Source organism: Abrus precatorius, unplaced genomic scaffold (genome assembly GCF_003935025.1).
Source record: "Abrus precatorius isolate BTA unplaced genomic scaffold, Abrus_2018 Scaffold5, whole genome shotgun sequence".
Lineage (NCBI taxonomy): Eukaryota > Viridiplantae > Streptophyta > Magnoliopsida > Fabales > Fabaceae > Abrus > Abrus precatorius.
This window is the reverse complement of record NW_020874395.1, coordinates 2,693,626-2,703,724: the sequence shown is the minus strand read 5'-3', so window position 1 is coordinate 2,703,724 and position 10,099 is coordinate 2,693,626. Positions and strand designations below refer to the sequence as shown.

The window sequence follows — 10,099 nt, the reverse complement described above, 5'->3', positions numbered from 1 at the left end:
CTATTTTCTAGTTAGTATATATGAAAATGTTAGATTCATTTTTTCTTAATACATAAGAGAAAACATGCATTTCTAAACATGATCTTTCATTAAGTCTTCTAACTAAAGAGTAAAGATAAAATTATTATATTTGCATGAAATAATTATTATACTAAAAGGTATCAGGAAATAAGTGGATAGCAACTGATGATACTATATATTAAAATGGTTCATCGTTGTTGTCAGTGTATTCTTATTAACTTCAATTAATAATAAAAAATATATTAAAATATAATTTTTATTCATTTACTAGTGGCTTATTGTTAAGTTTGCTCCTGTTAGTATAAAAATTGTTCGATAAAAATTAAATTTTTTGTATAAAAATTGCTGGTTTATATTAATAATATGTAATATATTATATTAAAAAATAATTTTGATAACTTAAAAAATTACTATATATAATCAGTAGATCACATTATTAATATAATACATTTTGCAATTACTATAAATCTATCATTTTATACTGATAATTTTTTTTTGTTAAAACAAATGTTTATGTTAATTGAAATAACTAACTGACAAGTCATTAATAATTGAATTTTTTTAGTATGTAATTATTGTAAATGAAAAGTCAAGTATAAATTAATCCCAGGGGCAGAATTTTATTCATCTAACTACCAAAAAAATTGATAAACGATGGAATGAAAATTAAATCACCTGCCAGATGACATGTATAATTAATACTATTATCTGGAGAGAAAAAACCTAAAGATATTTTCTAGATTATATATAAGTAACTCTTATCATTGAGGAATATCCATAAATTGCGATCCATCTAATACAATTGCAAATTTTAAAATGAATACTTTTTTAAAAAATTAAATAAATCAACACTTGATTAAATTAAAAGAAAATACTTTTTTTGATTGAATTAGATTAATTTTGTATTGAATTAAAAATAATCTTTTAAGATCTCCATTTAACTAGATTTAAAAATTATTATAAAATAATTTTAGAATCTAATTGTTTAGAAGCAATAAATTTTATTCTAAAAAGATTTAAAATTACTCTTTTTTAAATTATATTTCATTTTTTAAGATATTCATCATGTAATGTAAAATTTCTCTTATGTATTTGTATATCATATTATTTGCAAGATTAATTCAATAATTGATAAACTAACTCATTTAATATTTTTGTTTAAAAATTTCTTTCACTTTTTAAATGACAATAAGATAAAGTTTTTAGACTTCTAATTTATAAATGGTTTATATATTTTATAATTTTTTTATTTTTATTTAAAAAATTAATTTTAAATACAATTTTAAATTTGATTTAATCTAATCTAACCAAATTTACATGTAAGTATATATGCATAAATTTATTTTATTTTTTACAATATTATACAAGATAAAAATTATATGTATTAGTTTTTATTAAAATTATAAATTAAATGAAACTAAATACATTAGTATTATCGTGCTCATCACCCTTGGCTGTAGTAATTTTGTCTCTTGGCTTTTATAGCAAAATTGACTTCTCTTCACCCTTGATTGCAGAATTATTGGAGATCTTGATGGGTCTTCAAATGATTTCCCTCAAAAAAATTCACGTTATTTGAGTAGAGAGTGACTCCAAGAAAGCTCTATTCCTGGTTCTTTAAATTCAACAGCCTTGTCACCCCTGTTTAATTTGATTTGTAATATTAGATAATTGATCAGGTCTATTAGATTTGCTTATTTTATTTATATTCTTAGAAAAGCTAATGGTTGTGCTGACAAAATAACTAAGATAGGGTTAGAGGCTTAATTACCTTTCCATTGTTTTGATGTATCTCCTTCTCAAATATTGCTTCCATTTTTATGTTTTGATACTTGTAGTAGTTGGAACAATAAAGCTCTCCTGTGAGTCTGTTTTAAGCGTTTAACCCCGTTTTATAGCCAAAAAAAAAATAAAAAATACATTAATGTAATTAAATGTTATAATTTTTAATAAAAATTATTATATATTACTTTTTATCGTGTACAATGTTACACAAATTAAAAATTATGTTTATAAAATTAAAATACAACACTTTAAATTAATCTTTAATGTGGTTATTATATATATATATATATATATATATATATTAACTACATGTTTAGAAATAAAAATATACACACTAAAATATTTAATCCAATCTAAATTACTTTTAATACGGATTGAATTTACACGAAAATTGATATTATGTTCTAATCAATCTAAACTGAAACAATAGTACTCCTAATCGATCATCAACTGATTCCACAAATGAAATGAAATTGTTTGTTGTGTTCCAATTACCTTAGGGGAGAAAAAAGAAAATTATATCAACTTTTTCAAACATGTTGGTAGTTAAATTTTAAAGAGAGAGAGCGAGAGAGAGAAATTTATTTATTTTTTTGCTAAAAGAGAGAGAACTTTTTATATTATATTATTATTATTATTATTATTATTATTATTATTATTATTATTATTAAACTAAATAAAAATTTGGATGTTAAACATATATGGATTCAGAGAATAGAACGTGTAATATTTGGAACTTCTATTATTGGTCAGTTTTCTCTAAAGCAAGTAATTAATATCATTAAATATAAAAAATATTCCACTAATCATTTAAACCAATCAATTTGAGGACTAATTCTGTCATGAGCATTATTTATAATACATAACGAATATGAAATTCATCATCTAACAAAATAACAATAATAATTTTTTTTACTAAACTATTTGCTAAAATTATTTTATAAACCTTTGATTGATTGTATTTGTAAGTATTGTACTCGCCCAAAAATTGCTTTAGTGTTAGATAACCTATATAGTTTTGAAGAGATTAATTCATGATCAATTAATGTGCTGGTGGAAATATATGTGGTAGAAACTGGGTATATTTTATTTTGCTATGTTTAATCTCATAGAATACAAGCATATTTAAATAAAACATGAATTTTCTATATATATATATATATATATATATATAAGTACTTAGACATTATATATAACATAGGATACTAAAAAATCCCGTTTCATTCAAACACAAAATGTTTAGAAAAAAAAAAATTCCAAAGGTACTATCAATATGATATTACAAATTTGATCACCTTCCAACCTTTCTCAATGTCGAGGAGAGAGTGAACTTATCTGAGCATATGTTATCTTTCGTGTAGCAATCATATTATCGCTTCAGAAAAAGCTCTTAACCTTGAAAACGCCATTCTTTCGTTGACCTTTGCACGAGATCCATATAGATTAAACTGAATGCAAAAACTAAGTTTTACCTGTTTGATCTATATAAACACAGGAATTAAACATCAGAAAATCAAACATAAAATGACAAAAACAGAATTATTATTCAAACCCCATAACATTGAATCATATCTTGCAACTAATTGATTAACCTATCACTGCCCTCGTGATCCATGCATACTTGGTGAGGAGGACAATTTAGTTCAATAACTTTTGCACTATTTGTGTATTACTTGGAAGCAAAATCCTGGTGTTTTTGGGAATGGCTTTCACTGCTGTTAGGAGAATGGAAAAGTTTAGGCCTACCCAAGTTGAATGGTACTTTCCCTGATTGGCTCATGAGGTGTTGTGATGAACCGAGTGAATTGGTCAAAGGGTTTTGACAACTTGAACTCAGCATCTGATTGTGGTTAATTTGTCTTGGATTCATCTCCATTGCTGCAACATGTGAAGGGAAATATGGTTGTGTTGATCCAGGAGGACACACCAAAATTTGTGAAGTAGTACTCCCAGTTGATAAAGCCAATGTTGATGGGAATGGAACCACATTAATGCTGTGTATATCTGTTTGGTTTACAAATCCATGGTTTGCCAATTGAGCTACATCAGCTGAATTCGTCTCCCATTGGTAACCAAATGGCATAGTGTTCAATAAGCCCAAAAAAGAAGGATGATTTGCTCTTGGGTTAAGATTATTTGGCAAAACATGTGCACTAGGACAATCATTGCTTCCATGTTTATTGTTATCGGCTTCTTCACTTCTATTTATCCAATTTTCTTTATCACTAACCATTTCTCCGGAAACTTCTTTGGACTTTGATTTCCATATAGTGTTTTGGCCTGAACCTTCTCTAGAGGTGCTAACTTCATTACAAGTAACAAGAGATGGATAACCAAGGGTGAAGTTACCTGGGGGTATTGGAAGTGGAGGAAGTTCATCAATTTCATGTTTAGCTGCATTGAGCAACCAATCAACAACCTTGCTAGGTTGACTAAGTCCTAGCCTATCTTGGAGGTCATAGAGATGAATGGCAGTGGGAACTGAAAGCCTTACCCTCCTATCTCTTAGTCCTCTAATTGTGCATACTTTGCTATGTCTATCTTTCCCTCCAAAGGCTCGAGATACACGTACAATCCTTGGATCCTTCAGTTTTAGCCATTGTGATGTGCTTGATGAAGCCTTTGCCTTTTCATCACTTGAAACACCTTCCTGTTTTAGTGAAAAATCTGCTTCTTTTGTGCTATTGATCATTGTATTTCTTTCATTGTTGAGTTGTTTCCTTTCTAACCTTCATCAATGAAACTCCTAGTTTTGAATTCCACTGTCTCAATATGCCAGCTGTCACTCTAGTATCTAAATCTTCGAAATTAAGATTGAGAAAATTAATAGAAAATAGATGGGAAATTGCTTCTTCATGAAAATTATTGAAATTGAAAACTCTGTTCCAAAGAAAATATAAAGTAAATATGAATTCAGATCAAACTATCATCCTTTCTCAGAAGAATATAACATCAAAATTGATAAATTCACTTTAGAATAAAAAGTGAAGAATCTCAAATGATAATATATATATATATATATATATATATATATATATATAGCAAGGTTTATTCTAATTTATAATTGATTAATTTCCTCATTTAATAGTTGAAGTTGCTCGAGTTTTTCTTTGAAGTAGACTAAGATTTTCAATTTAGTTGAGAGTAATCCTTCTTAAATATAACAAACTAAGTCACACAGTTCCTCATAGTTGGATACATGAGGAACACAAGACAAAGAGAGTTCTTACCGGCCGCCAGCAACTATTGAACATTATTATACATAATGAATCAAATTCAATGATGACTTCGAGGGGATCAGAAAGGCCAAAATAATGAACGAAAAAAACCTAATTAACAAATGCAATTAACTCTAGAAACTTCGTTAAGTATGCCCACCCCAAACCATGTTAAATAGGAAGTGTTTGTTGCAACATATATAATTAACTTCAGTAAAAGAAACCCAAGGCAAAAACTAAGTCAAAGCAATTAATAGGTGTAAGGACTACCATGTAGCTAATTGAGTACAAACATACTATATTTGAACAAGTTTCGTATAGAAAACGTGTAAAATTGAAGAGGCTTAATAAACCCTAGATGTAGATGATAAGATAGTATCTAGCAAAAACACGCACATATTGAATATATACCTTGCACTGTTTGATGCCATGCAAATTATAGGAGTGAAGGGTGAAGTTTGCACCTTGCTTTTGATTATGCCAAGCTAGCTAGAACTATATATCAAGGTTCCAAACTTGGGTTTGCTTTGATTGCATAGAATAAATTTGGTGAAGAAGTTGAGTCCGCAGCTTAGAAAAGGAAGATGCCGGAATGGAACCGACCACGCCGCACTGAAAGATAAAGCAATGGCACATAGGTGGCCACGTGAGATATAAAATTATTGGTCAAATAAATTTGGTAGTCTACATCTTATCATTTTATGGTCAGGCATGATGGACAATGATTTCATTGATGATGGTAGTTAGGGGGGGCTTAGGGTTGATGTTTCTTTGTTATCCTATTCTCATTAAGTTGCCCAAAATTGGAGAAGTAATCAACAACTTTAGATCAAATTAAGTATGTTTTGGCATTTTGATTTTGACAATATATCTTCATATTTTATTTTATTTCTTTGATTCTAATGTAGGTGGGAGTTGCTCGAATTTATAAGAGACTTTATTGTGCGTGTAATCCATATTTAGAATTAAGTATCTACTCTAAACATAATGAATATGATTGTAAATGTCCGAAGAAATTAAATGTTAAAAATAAAAAATTAATGAAAAAATGCGAATATTGTTTCTCTTGACAATGAACACAATTGATTAATAACCTCAATGGACCATTCCTTACACGCTTCAAAAAGCGGCTAGTCACGCTTTATCGACAACTACAAAAGATTTTGTTACTGAAACGCATCACATGGGGGGCCATAGAAGCAAGACAAAATAGCATCAAAGAAAATGTTGTTCTTCTTAAGAGCAAAGCCTTATAAATTGCTGCATGCTTTCTATTTATTAATTATTACTCCCTGACATCGTTTCTGAGAGGTTTTCACTGAACATTTTCTTAGGCTCTTGATCCGAAAAACTTTCAAAAGGAATGACCATTATTAAACGAACTAATCAATAAAAACTTGAGAAACAACTCACAACATTATAAATTGATTATAGCAAACTTTCTAATGGCGGCAGTACACTTAAAAAAATTTCTTTTTCATATTTTTGGTAAGCTTTTTGTTTTGTTAGTGTGATGTATCAAATTTAATCTGAAACTACACATTTTATTAGGATACATGCTTTTTATTGAAAAGTGTAAGAACTATTTTTCAACTTTAAACATAAAAATCCTTAATGCGTGATTTTTTAAGTGGTTTTACTAATACTGTATTAGGAAAATTAACCTTCCCACAGTGTACGAACCAATCACATACTTTACCCTTTGGAATAAGACAATAAAAAGATAAAAGGAATGAAAAGAGATAAAAGATAAAAAGGGGGAGAAAAAACAAAAATACGGGAAGGCATCACATGGAGAAGAAACAGAGAAACCTACTTTAGATAAGTCATTTAGTAAGATTCAAAAGTTGTGGTGTCTAGTCCGAGAGAATTGTCATGTCTTTGTGTATGATAACTACTTCGGACAATGTAAAGCTACATATAGGGGAGGGACCAACACATGTTATCTTTACTCAGGACCACACACTTCTTCTATTGCAGAGAGATATGCATGGGAGGGGCAAGTTGTGATTTTCACTAGTTTAGCTAATAACACCCGACACCCACAAGTGGATTAATTGCATGCTTTCTTCAAAAGAAAGTAAATTAATGAATTAATTTTTTTTAAATGTTTTCAAGGATAAATAATAAAAAAATTAATAAATATTTTTATTAAAAATTATGATATTTAATGTTATTGATGTATGATTTTTATGATATTTTATAACTTTAACTAAAAAAAATTATATATAAGTTCTTATTTATATATATTTAGCACGTTAAAAAAATGTTAATAATAAGTTATAGAGAAACGTACGCAAGTTTTCTTCTCTTCTTCATGTGACAAAGTCGATTTGAAAATGGTTTAGCCTTCACCATTGCGATTGGGAGATGGATGTAGATATATACCAACTTCGAAACCCTAAAATTGCACCCACGGAAGCCCTCTATGCCAGGCGTAACTGAAGAAGATTTTCATTTAAAATTTTCCTTCTTTGTTTTGTTTAACGTGGATACATGGACAAACCCTGAAACATGCACAAAGTGAGGAAAAACTACAGTTTTTATTATTTAAATTAATTTATCTTGTATATAATATTATATATTATCTTATTTATTTTTTATATACGTATTTCTAAAATACGCTCCTGAAAATAAAAAATTATCTCCTCAAAAACGTATAAACATCATTTTTCGAAAGATTGTGATCGATTTCTTCACGTTTATGTACGTCGAAAACTTAATCAAGCTTAATGGTTGATTTAATGAGAGAGAAGGAGAGGATATTATAGAAAAAAACTATCTATACTGATATTCTAGTAATTTTGTTCACATCTGGAGTCTCGACTAATATTCCGAAAGATACAATTTCTTGGTTTGTTTATTCGAACAAAAAAAATGTACCCTTCTTTCATGTTCCATTAAATGTAATTAGGAAATTAATTCTATTGCTTCCATTCTGCTTCACAATTATACATGACATGAAAAACCCTAGGCATAACTTGGTTTCCTTTATGTCCAAATCTACAAGAGCTAGATGCACTACCAAACCTGAAATTTTAAATAACTATATAGCAGCCATAGAAGTAGTACTTACTCCATCTAGCTATAGCATTTCATCACTGAAAGATAGTTAAAAAATTCTTTTTAAAAATGGAAATATGTACGTATGAGTGAATAGGTAATAGTAAAATATATCATATCAACCATATGCGAACCTTGTTAATATCATGACACATCAATAATGAATAAAGAAATAGATAAATTAAGTATAATGATCTAATGAAAGTAGTTGTAAAAACAGTACACTATATTCCATAACTTTATTAAAACCAAATAAAACATAAAAAAAAATAAGAAGAAAAGGAAGAAGAATATAAGGAGAAGGATGTATGAAGATCATTAAGTAAGACAAAAATCAAGCTGGCCTACTCCTTTCTGAAAGGAGAAAGCAAAAGAAATTATTCTTTTCACTGTAGGAGGTTCAAGAGAATCCACACTTCCAGTGTTGTTATCCATTCGAGAGCACACTGCTATTATTTGTACCAGACTTGAGAGAGTGATAGACACAAAGAAAAATCTTAAGGAAAAATGAATACTGGTTGGATATGTATGTCAACTGTTAAGAGACTCTAAACGAACATGAAGTAATGAGGGGCATCTGAAGAGGGTTCTTGAAAAACTGGCTGATTAATAACTGAGTCCCTGAAAAGAGTACAATTATGGTCCAATAAATGGTCCACAGATTCATAACAGAAGCCTTTGGTCACAGCTCATGACTAATCGCTCTCACCTTTCTGAATAGCCAGAATGCAGCAGTATCTAAGCCTGTACCATTTCGCAGCTGCAACTTAATATAGGCAGTGAACTATTCATATGTGAACTGTGAAGTGAATTTTAGTCTACTCCAAGTATGATTGTTTTCTTTAATAATGTTATACTATGTTTGGCTTCACATTTAAATATCTACGGATACATAATTATAAGTTTTTAAACATATATCTAAACAAATATTTAATCGTAGAATCTGCGTTGAATTCATGTTTATAATTTTTTTTAACGTAATTTGAAATCCACTTTTTAACTCTTATATATGAATCATAAGCAAGTAGCTAATAATATCTCCTATCATAAACAATTTAACTATATGAACATTTAGCTGAATTTTACAATACAAATTAAGTCACAAAGCATGTTCCGATCCAGCTGACAGAAGGAACGAGCAGCTTACTATGAAGTTCATCTGAAGTCCCGTTTTTACACATTCAGCTCTTAGGGTTGGGTGAGGGTGAGACTGCCAGAAGAAGTGAAAACTCCTAATATTGACCCGAGATTTCAAACTTCAATTATTTTATTCTTATCATAAAAATTTCATTTAATTCGTGACAAAATAAACCATTGTCTACGTAACTTTAGTTTTTTTTTAATTACTTTTCAGTATCATTATAAATTAAATTTCATGATAATTTTTCGAAAGTCAAAAATTAGAATAAGCAATGTTGATAATTTAAATTTAAGAACCAACTCGCAACAAAAGTGATTCCATGAAATAAACCCAGCTGGTGAAGCCATTGGAACAAAGGCACACCTCTGACATGTTATCCAATTGAGTAATGCTATTCTTGAAAATTTTGACAAAATTTAGTTACAATTGTTGTACGAATAAATTGTAGTTGTTAAGGGAAAATATTTATTTAACATCTCAGCGGAAAAGGCGTATTTGGAGCATAAACATGTAAGTATTTATATCTTTTATTTATTATTAACTTTTCTATATACACATTTTACAAATATATATATTCTAAATTTTGTTACTTCACTTTGGCATATATAAAATACTTTTTCCCAGTATCATTTTTCAAACACACAAGCAGCACAGTCATATCTAAGGATTCGAATTCTCTGCAGTGGCGCAGCCTCTGCAGCAAAATTCTCAGCTGTTAATTTTATATCCAATGTTTATAAAATATTATAATATTTTATAGTTATATCCAACATAAATAGGCTATGCTTTTGGAGAAGGGGAAGAGGGTGGAGGGCTGCAAAGGATCCAAATTGATATCTAAGTAGGGGCTGACTCAAAAATGAACTAACTA

The 10,099-nt window shown here is 28.9% G+C and overlaps 1 protein-coding gene across 3 annotated transcripts; it reads right to left on the bottom strand.

Moving 5' to 3' along the window:
- Nucleotides 1-3,007: 3,007 nt before the first annotated feature.
- LOC113867214 (transcription factor TCP13) lies at nucleotides 3,008-5,696 on the bottom strand. 3 transcript variants are annotated; one of them, XM_027502357.1, is made up of 3 exons: nucleotides 5,436-5,696; nucleotides 3,553-4,606; nucleotides 3,014-3,287 (listed from the first exon to the last, which is right to left on the bottom strand). In XM_027502357.1, exons 2-3 carry the CDS (start codon nucleotides 4,496-4,498, stop codon nucleotides 3,268-3,270), a joined length of 966 nt encoding a protein of 321 aa, XP_027358158.1. In that variant the 5' UTR covers nucleotides 4,499-4,606; nucleotides 5,436-5,696; the 3' UTR covers nucleotides 3,014-3,267. The 3 variants fall into 3 exon arrangements, with proteins under 3 accessions (XP_027358156.1, XP_027358158.1, XP_027358157.1); XM_027502355.1 differs by having other exon boundaries at nucleotides 3,008-4,606; nucleotides 5,436-5,687; XM_027502356.1 differs by having other exon boundaries at nucleotides 3,020-4,606; nucleotides 5,489-5,687.
- Nucleotides 5,697-10,099: the final 4,403 nt, after the last annotated feature.